This window comes from Salvia splendens, chromosome 22, assembly GCF_004379255.2.
Source record: "Salvia splendens isolate huo1 chromosome 22, SspV2, whole genome shotgun sequence".
In the NCBI taxonomy this organism is placed as follows: domain Eukaryota; kingdom Viridiplantae; phylum Streptophyta; class Magnoliopsida; order Lamiales; family Lamiaceae; genus Salvia; species Salvia splendens.
In genome coordinates, this window is record NC_056053.1 from 12809150 (window position 1) to 12825902 (window position 16753).

The 16753-nt window shown below is 42.6% G+C and overlaps 1 protein-coding gene and 1 pseudogene across 2 annotated transcripts; both read right to left on the minus strand.

The window, feature by feature from the left end:
- Nucleotides 1-4050: 4050 nt before the first annotated feature.
- Nucleotides 4051-5275, minus strand: LOC121786737 (annotated as a pseudogene).
- Nucleotides 5276-9478: 4203 nt separating this feature from the next.
- On the minus strand, nucleotides 9479-16542 carry LOC121786568 (COP1-interacting protein 7-like). Of its 2 annotated transcripts, XM_042185211.1 has the most exons (10): nucleotides 16382-16542; nucleotides 16165-16224; nucleotides 15892-16071; nucleotides 15691-15797; nucleotides 15035-15084; nucleotides 14885-14934; nucleotides 14646-14798; nucleotides 14086-14267; nucleotides 10970-12618; nucleotides 9479-10765 (listed from the first exon to the last, which is right to left on the minus strand). In XM_042185211.1, the coding sequence occupies exons 2-10, from the start codon at nucleotides 16221-16223 to the stop codon at nucleotides 9812-9814; spliced, it is 3384 nt and encodes a 1127-aa protein (XP_042041145.1). In that variant the 5' UTR covers nucleotide 16224; nucleotides 16382-16542; the 3' UTR covers nucleotides 9479-9811. The 2 variants fall into 2 exon arrangements, with proteins under 2 accessions (XP_042041145.1, XP_042041144.1); XM_042185210.1 differs by lacking the exon at nucleotides 16382-16542 and having other exon boundaries at nucleotides 16165-16351.
- Between the last annotated feature and the right edge of the window lie 211 nt (nucleotides 16543-16753).

A 16753-nucleotide genomic window follows, 5' to 3' on the forward strand; every position in this document is an offset into this window, starting at 1 on the left:
CACCTCAAACTCGTAGGCTCCGGCGAACTTGAATTGGAGGCGAGAACCGAGCAATGCAATGCTCCTAATGCGAACTAGAATGCTTAAGCTAGAGAGAAGAGAGAGTGATTTGTTTTGTTATATTCTCTTCTCCTAAAACCCATCTATTTATAGGATGGGGGGGGCCACCTCAAAGGTCTTGGAATTAAGGGAAACCATAAAACATGAAAGGCCAAAAGACTTGAAAGTGAAAAGCTAGAAGCCTTTCATATTATCACACGTTTTCAACATGATAGACCCAACGTCTCAATGGTAAAGTGGTGTTGCATATAGCACAATCAAAATCATATTTGATGTACTCAGACGGAGAGGGAGACAGGGTGGTGGTGATGAAGAGAGATACCCTTAGACTTAGGGAGGAGTGCGCAGCTCTGGTGTAGGGAACGGGCACCACCTCGTCTTCTTTGAAAACCGCAACTGATGCTGAGTGTGGCCTGGGTGCTTCATAAGTGGGAGCTTTTCGTCCCCATCATTAAGGCTAAGGCCCCTGAAGTGGATCGACAATCCACCACAGCCCTCTTCACAAACTGCACATATGATAAATTCAGAAATATTTTTTGAGTAGTACAGTGTGAGAGGGTGGATATGATACATAATCTCTCGCGGCATTCTTTGTATAACAACCACTTAAATCCACACTCGCTGCTGCCTCCATATGTTGCATCTCCGGGTAAAAAGTGTCTACAACAACCATAACACTGAGAGTTGTACTCAATTTTATGGGCCGAGTCAGAGATCCGACTTAACAGGTGTTCATGAACCATATGAACAAAACACTCATGCTCCATTTCTCTCCTTTTTTTTCTCTATTTACAATTCTTTTCTTCTCTCTTTTATCACTGGAAAAGATAATGCTCCTCCTATATAGACATTGAGTGATTAATAGAATCATGCAAACTTGAAGAGTGAGCAAAGAATAGGTATAAAGTAAATTATACCAAATTTATCGAATTTTACGAAGTTGATAATAAATAGTTAAAGCGGATGAAAAGTAAAGTAAGAGAGAGAATAACATAGAAGATAGTCGTATCTACATTATTCTCCTACTAACTTTACTTTCTCTGCACTTTAACTATTTATTAGTATAATTTTCTCCAAACACGTGCCGAAAAGTAGTCAATCAATGGGACGGAGGGAGTATAAATTAGAATAACATACGCTTGTATAGGTAAAATAGATATTATCCCATCGATACCTACCACCTTAGTTGGGTATTTCTTTTCAATACGAAAATGAATACTCCAAGGAATTCTAAAAATGCTACTGTAGTATAGAAAAGGACCAAGAACTAATTTTTAGGTAAAAGTGAAAAATCAGATACCATTGATATAGTCACTCAATTTATTATGCGAACTGCTGATGGCTACTAGCCTATAATTCTCTAGATTTTCGTTAAATTTAGGTACTTTATATCAATTTTAAATCAAGTTATTGATTTGAATAAATTTTGCAAATAAATTATTAATTTCTTATTTTATAATTATTCAAGATTCCGCCCTATGACTAACATTTTCAGTATGCACAAAAAAGGTGCAGCTGAGATGATTCAGCAACGTCGGATGAGCGAGCTGGCTTTTAATCTGAGCCGTACCCGTTCGGCTTAGTAAGAGCATCTACAATGGCGCCCAGCGCACCGCCTAGCCGAGCGCCGGCGCTAGGCGGTCGCTAGGCGAACCATTGGAGAATCCGAAAACCGCCGAGCGGTTTTTCGGAAATCAATTTCGCCTAGCGCTAGGCGGTCGAAAACCGCTGGGCTATGCGCTGGGCGATCCGCTCGGCTCCATTGCAGCGCCCGGATCGCCCAGCGCATAGCCCAACGGATTTTTTTATTTTTTTTATTTTCGAAACACTATATATACGCGATTTGCACTTCATTTTCATTCGCACCACTTGTATTAACGAGTACTCTCTCTATCTTAATTTCTGTAAAAGATCAACACCGAGAAATGGATCTGAACAACGAGCCTAGTTCAGGGATGAGCGGTTCTCAAACTCCCCCAATCCCCGTTGGAGGCGGATGGAATCAGATGCCCGGTTACTACAACATGTACCCGTGGCAGCAGATGCTACCCGGGATGCCGACCGGAGGGAGTTCGACGGGGGGGTTCCCGACGATGCGGGGTTGGGCACCCAATATGCAGATGATACCCGGGGGAGGTTCGGCGAGGCAGGGGACGCCGGGGGGCGTACCGGCGACGCAGGTGACGCGGGGGACGTCTATCACCCCAGTTTTGATTTTTTGACTGCTTCGTCGCACACATCGACCCCAACGGATGCGCAGTTCACGCCGAGCGGTTTTGATGATTTTGCGTTGTCGGATTTGGGGTTTGATAGTCTCGGAGTTCCGGAAACTCCCGTTCAAACGGGGGGAGCAGTGCAGGGTAGTGGCGCTCCAAAGAAGAAGGGCAAGGGAAAGAAGGTCGGGGAGTCGTCGCAGCCGGGTGGGGATGACCCCACGGTACGGAGAAGGTGGACGGACGAGGAGAATGTTGCGCTGTCAAAGGCGTGGGTGAGTGTTTGCGACGATCCTCTTGTGTCTAATAACCAGAGGATCGTCAACGTGTGGGGCAAGGTAGCAGCATCCTACCAGCTATTTTGCCCGGAGGGGAGGCCACACAACGGGGAGGATTGCCGGAAGGCGTGGAACCGAAACAAGGCTGCCGTCTCCCGATTTTCGGGTTTGTACGCCAACGCCCTTCGCATGCAGAGTAGTGACCAAACGGAGGACGACTGCAGGAGGATAGCGGAGAAAGCCTTCCCCCAACCCGGGTTGTATAAGGACTTCACCTACTGGAACTGCTATCTTGTGCTGAACGACTCCGAGAAATTCCGAGTAGGTGTCGACGCTGGCTGGCCGAAGAAGCAACGATTGAACTATACCGGGGATTACAGCGGTAGCAGCGTTGGTTCCCACGACCTCCCCGAGACGAACCAGGTGCTCCCCAACCCTCGTTCGTTCGGCCGCCGACCTCGCCCCGTTGGGCAAAAGCGGGCGCAACGGGAGGCGAGGGGGGTCGCCGGGGGTTCCCAGGAGGTCCAGTCGGCATCCCCCTTTGACCGCCAGTCTACAGAGGATCTCAAGTACTTCGCGTGTCAACAAACGCGCCAGATGATGGTGAAGACGTTAGCCGAATGGCGAGCGGCGACGAACCCCCAGGAGAAGAGATTTCTCTTCACATTGCTCGAGAGCATGAATGACGATCTGCGTGGAGGCGGCAGCGGCGGTGGCAGCGGAGGCGGCGGTGGCGGTGGCGACGACGGAGGCGAGGGAGCCGACGTGTGATTTTTTTAAGCAATGTACTTTTTCGATTATGAATGTAATTTTTTTTATTAATGTACTTTTTTTAATTTATTGTACTTTTTTAAAAAATTAAGTATTATTAATGTTTCTCGTATATGTCTTCTAAACCCTAAATTCCGTATATTGTGTTATTAGTGATGTGGCTATTGATGTGGCTGGGCTATTTATGATATGGCAGGCTATGGGTGGGCTATTTATGATATGGCAGGCTATGGCTGGGCTATTTATGATGTGGCAGGAGGATTTTTAGTATTGATGATGTGGCAGGAGGAGTTTGTGGCTGGGTTATGGCTGGGCTATTGCTGGGCTATAACCATTGTGGATGCTCTAAGTAAGAGGGATTTTCAATTTCTGTTTTGAAACCATATTCTTGTCTACATATCCGATCTCTCTCTCCTAATGAAGATTATACTTCTGCTTTCATCTTGTGATCTCTCTTTCATTCGCAAACTATCAATCTGTCAAACTCAATTGAATTTCGATCTCAAAAGTTAACAAAAAGAAACACCACCCTCTTTGGTGTTATCTAACGTAGAGGAGAGGAGGGGATGCATATTTGATATTTTGGAAAAGATAAGGTTATTGGAATGCAAGCCAACAAATAGAAGAGAGAATAAAATAAGAATGGTTGGATATTTTATGTTTTGACTAACTAAGTTTGGGCATACCAAAAAGGAATACGATTTAACTAAATTGAGTTGGAGGGAGTATATTCATACATTAAATTGGTAATTTATACTTAAAAATTTAGATTGATAAACACATCATATAAATTTGGTTATAATGAGTATTGATATGCTATGTAACTTACATGAGCACTGCTCTTGTTTAATGGACGTTCATAATTTATGGTCTCGATGGAAAATACTCATCAATCATCATCATCATCATCGCTTCTCCTCCATCGATTCCAATCCTCCTTCTTATTGCTTACAACTCTGAAGCAAGTTCTCCCTCTCTCTCTCCGACGAACAGCTGCTCCTCTAACCGGCCTTCCCCTTCTCAAAACCAACTCCATCAGACTTATATACCTATTCCTGATCGCCATTAACGGATGCTTCTCCGCCATCAGTTTCTTCCTATACGCCTCCCTCAACACCACCGTCTGCATTTGGATCTTATTCGACACGTAGAAGATCCCCGTAAAATGCACCAGCGCCTTCTTCACCCGCACCCGCCCAATCCCTAGAAACTCCCCAAATCGGAACACATTCTCCCTCTCCGTCTTCTTCGTCACCAGCAAGCTCAGGAGCTCGTGGATCACGCCTACCATCCATCTCTCCGCATGATCGCTGTTCGGAGACAGATGGAAAGCGTTCTCGTATGGCGAAATGTACGGTAAATTCTGCCATTGTTGCTCCACCCATTCCTGTACTCTTTTCTGCAAATCGAATCCTCTCGGTAATTTCATCGAATCTGCATTCCATTCAAATCACAATCCCGCCTCTTTTCCATTTCAGAAAGTGCTAAATCGTCTCTCCAATTAACCAGCTCCATTCCGAAGACGATTTCCCCATTCGAATCCCTAAACCCTAAGTCAGAGATCTGGAAATAATCGGGGAATTCAGGCAACAATGTGAGTAGATAATCATGAGGCAATCCTAGATCGTAGCTCAGCGTATCGATTAAGTGGAGCGGAAGTCTTCCGCCTCGCGCGATCATGAGGAGCTTGGCGAGTCTCTGGGCGAGGTCGTGGCGGTAGCGCGACATGTTGAGGTGCAGAAGCTCGTCGTAGTGGATGGAGAGGGCTTTGGGGGTGAGCTTGACGTGGGGGAAGGGGTTGGTTTTGTTTGGCGGGAGGAAGATTTTGAAGATGAAGGGGTAGGACTGGATGAATTTGTCGGCGGTGGTGGGGAGGGAGAGATGGGGGTTTGAGAGGGGTAGGGATTGGGATGGGTGAGAGAGGATGAGATTTTTCAGGGAGTGTAAGGCCATCCGCAACGCTCTCTCTATACCGTCTCTTAACTACTATTTGAGCACTATTTGAGGGCCCCACTGTCCTTTTTGCCTCCATCTCTTAACTAAGAGACGGAACCTGCAACGCTCCGTCTCTTAACCGTCTCTATACCGTCTCTTAATTACTATTCATTCAATTTAATTTATAATTTTTTTTTAAAACCCAATTCAATTTAAACAAACACACTTTATTAAAATTAAAACAAAATAAAAAAACACACAAAATAAAAAAACACACAAAATAAAAAAAACACACAAAATAAAAAAACACACAAAATAAAAAAAAATTAATCGGAAGGGCTAATCATCCTCCGGAGGCGGTCGAGGTTGAGGGGGAGTCGGAAGGCCAAGTTGTGCTGCCATATGCACAATTCCGTTCCACCAGGCCGCGTATTGGGAGTGCGAGAAGCGGGAAGTGTCCGCCATTGTGGCGGTCATGTACGCCACCATAAGTGTGTCCGAGCCTCCTCGCGAGCCCGATCCTGAGGCCGACTGGCTTGATTCGCCTCGGCCCTTCCTTGCTCTAGCCGCTTTCGCCGCCTTCGTCCCTTGCGGCCGACGGCGCCTACTCGCGGATCCTCCTGCATCGCCGACCGTACCCGCAAACTCCTGGGATTCAGCATCATGTTGGCTGATGCCTTCAGCAGTGTCACCACCAGACGCACCAGCACTAGACGAGTATTGGTCACTCGCCGTATGCTTCGTGCGCTTCGAGTTTGAGCCCGAGCTGGAGCGGAAACCGCCGGCCCATCGTTCCTCGTCCTTGACGGCGCGCCAAACATCAACAAATCTGAATTGATGTCCCTCGTCCTGGTAGTAGGCGCGCAAAGCGGACGTCAAAATGTCGGTGGACGTGGCGCCGCTTTGGTAGCGCGCCTCTTCCGCCGAGTAGATGCCGCAGAATTTTTTGACCTGTCGGTCGACTCGGTCAAAGTGACAGCGGATCATTTTAACTGTGCGCTTGCGGGAGCGGTTCGGCTTTATTTGGTGGTAGACCTCGACAACCTTTTCCCAGAAACACTTCCGGGTTTGTTGATTCCCGACGATGGGATCGTACGAGACCGTGATCCAGGCGTTGTACACCGCCATCGTTTCGAGGTTGTTGTACGGATGTCGGCCAAGATCCTCTTCCTCTTCTTCCTCCTCGTCCTCGCCCGTCTGGGGTTGTACACTGCCTCGGCCACCTCCACCGCCTCGCCCACCTCCACCGCCTCGGCCTACTCCCGGCGTGGGATCAACTTGAAAATCCTCCCGGATCTGGGATAATCCCTGCGAAAACCGCGGGACGTTGGGACGAACATATGCATCAAGGTCAAAATTGGGTGGTTGGTACCCCCCCGGCGTCGCCGAACCCTGGGTCCCCGGCGTTGACGAACCTCCACCGCCCAATGTGTTGATCATGTTCTCCCAATCGCCGAATGAGTTGAGATCCCACCCGCCGGAGCCGGAGCCGCCATAGTTGCCCTCGCCGTCGCCGGACATCTTGAGTTGGGTTATGAAAATTTCAGCGAAAATTTGAGAGAAAATTTAGATGATAGGAAGAATAGATGTGTAGTTGTGTGTAAATGAGGATGGGTTTAGGAGTATTTATAGAGTAAAAAATTTAATAAAAAACAAAAAATTATAAAAAAAAAAACAAAAAAACGGTAATAATACCGTTACAAAATTTTTTTATTTATTTAAATTTGAATTTTTTTTTAAAAAAAATATTTATTGCGTCAGCACGTGACGACGCCCACTCGCGGGCCGGCGAGTGGGCGTCACGCACGACGCCGGGCTGCGCCACGTCGCCTAGGCGCGTGGCGAGACAGCTCGTCTCGTGGCTCGCCGAGTCGAGACGCGCGACGAGACGGGACGAGATGGAGGCTGCAACGCGTCTCGCCGGGGTCTCGTCTCGCTGAGACGAGACGCGAGACGCCGGCGAGACCCGTTGTGGATGGTCTAAGGATTTTAGGTGTTTTTCTCTCTCAACGGCTGCGTCGAGATACGGATCGCGGACCCATTTGATTCTAGCTTTTACGAAGGTGCGGAGGTGGAGATGGCGGCGCCAGCGAGCGGTGGCGCTCAACTGGAGGACCTCACACTTCAAATTAGACTATGATTGAGGGAAAAATCACCTCCAACCATGCTCCAAAACCCCCAATTTTTGCGTTTTTGAACAGTGATACACCATTTTTTAGTCGGAACTGTTCACATACGCTTTTTGTTATTAATATTGCATCCAAGGTTAATCCTTTTTTTTGGATATTGAAAAGTGGGAATAGAAGAGAGGAAGAAAATGTTCGAAGAAGAGAAGAAGAGATTGAGGCGCCGCTCTCACTGTCCACATTTAAATTTTTAGGTTATTATTTATTTGTTTGTTTTATAGGGAAGATATAGGTAGAAAAAGTAGAAAGAGAAAGAAAAAGTGGATAGAATATTGGGGTGAATTTTCCATTTTAAGAAACGGAACTTATCTTTTTAGACATTTCAAATGGGAAAATGAGAGTATTTGTGATAAGGCTAATTTCATGCATTGGTTAGAGGATTAATTTCGTGCATTTACGGGGTCTAACACATCTTTTTAATCCAGGTGTGTAGCAGGTGTCGCCAGGCCTAGGAAGAAAGGAGGATATTTACAAGGCGAAGGAAATACGGCGATAAAATGAGCATTATAAAGAAAAAATGACCAGACGGAGGAGATCGTTAAGCTGAAGGGCAGGATAGAGATTTCCAGCGAAGGCTTCTAGAAGATCACATCCGCATCTATATAAGGGAGAGAGCATGCAATTCAAAGGAGGTCGGAACTTTTCTTTTGGGCCCTTTGTGCTCTCAGCTCACGCACACTCCTACACACTTGGGTCTCGAAATTCGAGGGGTTCGGGGTTTACTTTCAGTTTGGTTGTTGCGTAACACCGTCCTCACGAAGGGCGAAGATACAATTTTACTGTTTTCATTTCGTTTACTGCTGTGAATTTCACCGAGCTTCGCCGTTCGAAGCTCGGCCTTGTTGACTGTCGAATTACTGTTGATCTTATCTATGCAATTTCTATTTTCCGTTATGATGATGTTGATTTCGAGTATGGATGATGTTTGTTTCTAAGTTTATAGTTATTTACTTGAATGGATGCTTTTCGCACTTGATCTGTTGAATTAGAGTAGAATCGTGGTTGGATTGTCGATTGATCGGAGTGGAATTGTTGAATCGGAGTTTATGGAGTTGATTTTGGTCGTAGTTGGGTTCGGATTGCTTGGATCCGGAGTGGATTAAGCGTCCGACGTGTGGATCTGAAGCAGAGTTGTCTGATTGTGCATGAGTTTGATGTTTCATTTCTGTGTTCTGTTTACTACGTCTAGTAGAAGTGGATCTGTTGGTTTCCGATTAATCGTCCGTTTCCGACGTCCGAATATGTATGTTCTGTTTGAATCTAGTTATTTACTCTGTTTTCTCCATGTTCGCGTTTAAATCAGGTAATGAGATGCAGGTCGTTGTTTGTTAAATTCATAGTTTGTTATCTGCAGCTTTTGATCCGTACTTTGCTGTTTTAGGAAAATGGTCCCCACTGCATGTTTATCTTCTGTTTAGCCTAATTAGGTAGTCGTTTACTAGGTCAAGGAAATTTGTTTGAGGAATTGAAGTTACGGATATGATCTATGCCTGCATGATGTTTTCAGTTTCCTAGGTCTAGTATTATTTTTTTTTCTAAGTTTAGTAATAGTTTTCCTCAACCCAAATTTGCGTGGCGACAGCCAAATATCTTTCCAGAGTCTTTTAAATGCCTTCCTACACGTCCATCTTCGAGGGATTGATCCCTGCTTCCCTGTACTAATTCATAGTATAGCGGGTTGAGGTTTTTGAACGCGGAGTTTGTGTGTCCGACGACTGAGACTTCTGAGATCTTCCGAGTTCCTAGACCTCGTGATCTAGTGGATTCTCTGAGTTTGAGAAGCTTGACCTAGCACAAAAGCACACACAGTCTCTTTAGCGAACTTCAATTTGTCATGAACAAAAGGGAAATGTGGATCGGCATGAATTTTAACTTGAATTGTGATAATAAAATCCAAGAAGGCATGAATTTTAACTTGAATTGTGATAATAAAATCCAAACTTAGAATTGAGGGTAATAGGAAACCATTACTATTGATCTCTTTCTAGTAAAAATACTAAGAAAATAGATTTGTTCCTGTCCATAAAAAAAGCAGTTTGATAAATTTAGATACATTACCAATGGAGGGAAAATATGCATTACAACCATAACACATGACCTTACATCATCACAGTTACAAAGGAAACCATCAAACAACAAACAAGTACACTCAGGAAACAAAATCATCGATACACAAGGGAAACAACAAGAGAACTCTTGCCTCCGGAAATGGTTGGAATGAGATCTCTATACAAAACCATGCTGAATGGTTTATTGTTTGCTTCACGATAAATTAACCCATCCTTCATCGCTTGACACCATACGATGCACCTCGTGAATCTGAATGGCGCATTATGTAGAGGCTTCTCGGGTAAAATTCATTCAAGAATCAACTTCTTTTACCAAAGAAGATGAGCTTCCTGAAGCCCTTAGGGATTTTCGGAGAGCTTTCACCATTATTCCATTTTTTTCTGGAATGGTTTAGTTCTGGACTTGCTTCGCTATCAGAAGGTGGAGTTGAGATAATATTCATCACTGAGATTTCGGGAGAGAAGGAGAGCTTTTTCTTCTCTGTACCTTTCTCATTACTGTTCGATAGAGCAGACTTCAAATGATTTTCCGCTGTAGGATGAACTGCGATCTCAGGTGCAAGCCCAACACGAACATCATCAACATTAAGTTGCTGTTCCTTTAGCATTGATGAAGGTTTTAAAGGGAGTGGCCTGTCTTTGCTAGGTAAGATCTGAATGGAGTTTTTCTCTTCTGAAGCATCTGTAGTGAAAAGTGTAGCCAATTCTCTCTTCTCAACTGAAGTCATAGTATGTAACAAGGTATCCCTCCCAGAATCCTCATTGCTATCCTTCCTTTCAGCTTGAGTCCCTTCAGCTCTTCTAGATTCATCCGCGATCATGGGAGTGGCACCTGCGCTAGCCTTTACCTGAACAGTGGAAGTACTCCTTGAATGATTTGAACCAGTTTTCTTGTCTGAAGCATTGATCTTGTCCCGTCGCTCCTGAGTTGCCTTCGTCTTTTTCAGTAGGGAAGGCGCCATTGTGGGCTTCGCCTTAGATGTTGGTTTTTGGTTTTGACCAACTCTAGATTCAGTAGACGAGTGCTTGCTTGTTGTACGAGCAGTAGATAAGCGATCGATGGTGGAACTCTTCATAACTGGTTTACATGATGTTTTACTCTCAGCTGTTGCGGTCTTCTCATTACTCTTCTTACTCTCTATTGGATGCCTCTTTGGAATTTCACGGGTAATACCCTTAGCAGCACTTCTTTCAGCAATTCTCTTTTGACGCTGAATCAATAATTCTTCCATTTTCTTCCTCTTCTCTTCTTCCTAAGATCAAAGTAATAGGGAAGAAATTAGATTCAACAGAAACAAGACCAAGTGATTACAACACTATCATGCTGTTATGCTATTAAATCCTAATGCAATGATAATTTAATATTGCAGGATTAAATCAGTCCTATGAAATGTGCCAAACAAATGAAACATTCCTATAATCCACAAAAACGCAGAAATCTACTTATAAAACGATACCTTATCAGATTTGCCTCTTGTGCTTCCTGCTGTTGATATCTTACTCCTCAGTGGAATGTCGGATTTGCTCCTTGACAGTGACCCCTTTAAAGCTTTAGACTTTGGTTCCTTTCCAGCCACTTTCCTTCCCAGCTCCTTCCCATTCTTGGAATTGCTCGATTTATCATTTTGCAGTGGTGTAACATCAATGCTAACGCTTGGTTCAGTTTTAGACTGAATCCCACCTGTTTCATACAGTGAAATATTATCCCCATAACCCATATTCGGAGACCTATAATTCATAACTTGCTGAGAAGCAGAATTTTGTCCAAACATCATTGAGAAGTCTTCAGGTTCAGAGAAACTTCCAGCTTCAACTTTACCATGCGTGCTATTCACGGATTGATTAGACCCGGCAATGTCTGGTACCATGAAAGTGTCATCCTTTGGCTGACGTTGCAGTGGGCCATCCAATGTTCGTGACGGAACAATGAAAGAATCATCTGAAATGACTTCTCGTTTATTTTCTCCATCTTGAAAAGGGGTGGTGGAGCAAAAACTACTATGATCTATACTCCCACGTGGATGTGAAGATATCTGTCTTTTGCCACCTATAATCCAGTCTTCCTCTTTCGAGGTCTTAATGATGGACAATTCAGTGAAAAAATGAGAAGTTTGGGAGACGTATCCTCCTTCTCTTGATGGCATTAACAAATCATCATCTTTACTCCTCTTCGTAGCTCCATGGAAAATCTCCCCACCTTTGAAATTAACATCGGATCCTTGAACTCCGTTTCTGTTTGATATTTCAGTCAGAAGAAAATCATCACTTGCATGTGTTGGCTTGTTTAGCTTCTCATCTGAACTTCCCTTGCCAATTGAGTGCTCTTCTTGAAGATGAATATCCCTCGGACCTTTTGCGTTGTTACTCGGGTCTGGATCCTTCATGAGGAGGTTTTGAAAAATATCCCAATTCCCCCCTTTACTTTCTTCTTCAGAATGACTTATCCGGTTACTGCTGGCTTTCTTGCTATCATCTCGGGCCTTATTCTTTTTGGAGGGTGGCTTATGCTGTTTCTTCAATGACCCAACAGCTGCCTCTACCTGCTGTTTAATGGAGTCTGCATCAACGTATTCATCTTCATCAGAAGAAGAGCTATCTGAATCAATGCAACTTTCTTCTTTCGTGGCAGAAGCAATGTAATTTATGTTACGAATAACGACTTTTCTTGAAGATTTTCTCCTATGCTTCTTGTTATAAATCCGTTCGTTTGGAGAAAGAGTTGCTTCATGGTCTTTCTCGTCGCTCGAATCACTTCCAGAACTTGATTGATCAATTTCTTCACCTTCACTTTTTGTACTGTGCCTTCGAGCCCCGTTGACATTCTTTTCCTTTTTCTTATTAAAGGACCTGTATCCCTTGTTATCTTTGATGTCCCTATCAAGATACATGCCTGAATCATGGAAATTGACAGGCCACGACGAAACATTGCTGGGATAGTGTGATGGAGGGACCTGCATCCCAGGAAAGATATACCCCGGATATGGTCGGGGCCGTTGAAACATCGGATTCTGCATGTATTGAGGATGATTGTTTTGCCAAGTCGGGGATTGAGCTGTCCTTTCTTCCTGTGGCAGATGAAACTCTGTCGGCAAACCATTCTCTGTGCCTTATGTTAATGAATTGCCATTTCAGTTATACATACTTCAAGATAGCAAAAAAGGTCCAAATCTGAGAAAAATTACTTGTATTGCTTACTCCATAAGATGTAGAAAAAATGAATAATATACAATTTAGACTCTCTCTCTCTCTCAGCAGATATCATAACACAATTCTCAAGTTTGAGCCATGCTCAGATAGAGATTAAAAAGATCTCACTCCATAATGTTTAACTTCTATATTCTACTACTCTAAATCGAGGAAGTCTCATGTTAGAGCGTTTAATGGATCAAAACTTGGATAATTGAACACTTTGAAATACTAATAAAATTATAAATATGTGGCTTGATATGATTTTCCAAATGTGGGTACCATCACGAATCTTGACTAGTTGGTACATGGTCTTTTGCAAATTATCGTACTCCATGTAAATAGTAAATAGTAAATAGTAAATAGTGCATGGGTGTGTATAAAGTTATGCCATTGTTGTAGAATAGCCATCACACATCGGTTATGTGCCCTAGACAGACTTAAGTGTCTTGTACTATATATATGTGCTTTATGAAGTAATGAACTATACCTACTACTATTGTCTATATACTTTTCGACATATTCATGTTTTATTGCTCTACAAGGTATCAGAGCAGATTCGAATCCATCTCTAATTTAGTCTGTAAAAAAAAAAGAAATTAAGGTTTCTGCTATGTCCGCCACTACTCTTCCCCTCCACCTCTGCCCGAAATTACGATTGTTCTGTTTTGCTGCTCTACTCTACCGGAAATTACTATGCCCAAAATTAGATTTTCTGTTTCTGGTGCTACTACTACTTTGCCAGTTCTATGACTCTGACTGATCTGCTTAGGCCCCCAACTACTCTATCGACTTTGTTCGGTTCTGCCTACCTCTGCCGCGACAGCCTTGTTTTGTTGCCGCTGCTACCAACTTTGCTCGGTTTGTACTTCTGATAAGGTTTTGGGGCTGCTCTACTACTACCACTTCCCCACAGCTGCTACCATTACCCTACAGCTGCTACCACTACCACTGCTACAGTTGCTATTACCACTATAACCGTCACTACTACCACAGCTACCACTATCACCGCTGTCACTAAACATTTATCAAAAGCTGTACCAGCTTCAGCTTTAGGGGAAGTGTTATATAATAAGTATCCCACATCGGTTATGTGTCCTACTCAGGCTTAGTCCCTTGTACTATACATATTTGGTTTACGAAGTAATGAAATATACCTATTACTTTTCTCTGCTATGCCTACATACATTTCCACATATGTCTATGTTTTAGTGTTCCACAATCATCATTTTAGGCTCATTTCACAGTTTACATAGTCTGTCTAAAGAAGTGCAACTGCTATCAATACATTGCTCAAGCTATTGGGGGGTGAAAGTTATTTTCTATTAGTTTCTGCACCTCTTAACTAGTGTTTATTGACAGAAAAGAGCAAGTATAGAAAGTATACCTTCGCCACTATCGGATGCTGAACTCTTAGCTGGCCCAGTAGGATATAAATCATTACTTTCACCAGTGTATACAGCTCCAGACATTCCCAAATACGATGCTTGCATTGCTGCAACTTCATCTAACCAAATCTTATCACTGTTCTTCTTATTGCAGAGCTCCATGAAGTTTATGCACGCTTCCCTGAATCAGCAGAAGTAATGTCACCGCCTTGAGATGAGTAAATCGGAAATGACCCAAAATATGACATCAACTTAGTTAGTCTGTCGCAGTGAGAGAATCTGTCAATGTAAGGGAGCCACAAGTTTTAGACAAGACACGTCATCCATTAAACTGAACTTCCACATCCATTCTAAATCGCTCTGGTTCACTTCCACAAAGTATCCGAAACATCATCGAGAGAGAAATATAACGAAAATAGAGGTTTACTGCCAGATTATTTCACGACATAACTAGAATCCACAATAACTATCATGATGTGAGAGGGTATGGTTTTTCTCAAGAATACAAGGCTCCACCATAAAACTCCACCCTACAAAATGCACGCAGAATATATCCTACCTTAAACGGAGAGCTCCAAAAGCATCACTGAAAGAGACAAGATCATATATATAATCCATCTCAAACCCTGCCACTAAAGCACGTGCATAAGCCATTGCTTGCTCTTTCTTGAGCATTGCCTTCCGAGATTCCAGAACACGTTGAAGACGAACCCTATACACACCCCACGGAAATTGTTAATATACAACTGGTAGAAATTGTACGTTCAAGAAATAAATAAATTAAGATAACGCATTTACTTTGGATTTTCTTCTCCACCATCATCATCACCGTTGGTTTCAGATTTGGACTGGAGATGTGGTTAAATGGTGTATCATCAATACATGTTCTACAAAATACATTCTGAATACAACAAGGGAAAGATTAGAAGGCTACAGAGGATGATGCACCTTAAATGGGGTAACTGAAAATCTGAAGTCTCCATCAGTCGTAGGAGTGCCTGCGAATACAAAATTGTTGTTTACTTACGTTATAATAGAAATTGATTTACATATTAATCTATGCAAAATGCTTCCATTTTGAAAGTCTATGACTAAGAGATATCCACTAGTAAAATTTATAAGACTATATTCGACACTTTCCTTAGTAAGAGAGAGTATAAATCTGATTATAAAGGAAAAATTTAAAGATCATCCTGATGTATATTTCACTCTTGTCCACATTCATGCAAAATTAAGCTGATTCTTCAGATATTTCCCCTTTCTACTCAGAGACCAGGTAAATAAAACAATTTGATAAACAAAAAGATGTACAAATAAAGTATGTGAATGTATATAGTTCAGATCAACCACAAAACAAAGCCATTTTGTGTAGATCGATTGATTTAATCCAGTACATTTACCTCGATCTCTCTCCGGATACACACATCTTGAGCATACAAAACTATAAAATATAATCTACAAGACTCGATGCTACAAGTCACATGACAATAAGGGGTTTACTGGGATCTAAGAGATTGACTACTAAATTTAATTTAATCCATTATGATCTAAAATCATACTAAAAGCTAAAGAAAACCTCAACTCACAATTCATTTTTGTCGTACCTGGTGGTCCATTTACTTGCTCATTTGATCTTTCAATCTGATTTATCTCTCTCTCAATAGTCACAACTCTCTCAAGAACCTCTGGTGTGCTAACAAACTTCACAAACCTTAATATAAAAAATAAAATAAAATCCATTTAGTAAAACACACAACATAACATGAGAGACTAACAAAGCAAACCACAACATAAACTCAGAACACCTTTCGAGAATGGTCTTAGTGAACCATGGAGAAGCATCTGCGGAAATGGGCTTAAGCATAATCGAATATCCGCCTTTGGAAATTTGATCCTTAGCCGATTTCAAATGGCAGAGAAATGGCTCCAACAACCCTGATGCTATTTTCTCACTCTTATTCCCAGCAAATATCACGAGATCACATCTTCACAGGTTCCCATTCAACACATTGATGAGAATAGTGAGAAATTGGTATCAGAAATTTACATAATTGGGGGTGGAATGTGGAGAGGCGTACCTTGTTCGTGTCGGTGTCAATTGAAACAGAGCATAACCGAGCGGAGTAGTGGAATCCATACTGCGATTAACAGTAAGAAAAAAAAACTTAAGCACACAATAAAAAGAAGAAATTCGTGTTAATTGGAAGACTCTAATGCAAAATTCGTGAATGTGAAGCGTTGCAGATGCGAGGAGGGAACATGCAACCGATGAAATAAGGGATTTATGGGGCCTACATTTGAGGAGGCCGACAGTGAGCAGTGGTTGGAGAGTCAATTCACATGGTTTTATAAAGATGAGAGAGAGTATTGCTTTTGAAGGGCTCCAAATGTGGGAGGTCAGGTGTGTGAAGATTACGGTGGTTGCTTCGCTTGGTTGTCACTCCCACTAGAATTTGACAGTCAGTGGACCTATTCACATCACCTCTTTCACGAAATACTGACAACTACTCCCTATTTCTGTTTATTTTTAAATGACAAATTTCATAAGGGTCGCGAATTTTTTAGTTTTCTATATTTTTATAATTATGATCTTCATTTTTCTTATTATTTTACTCCTAATAATACAAATTCACTAAACTATTTCTCAAAAATATCAATAAGCTCCCT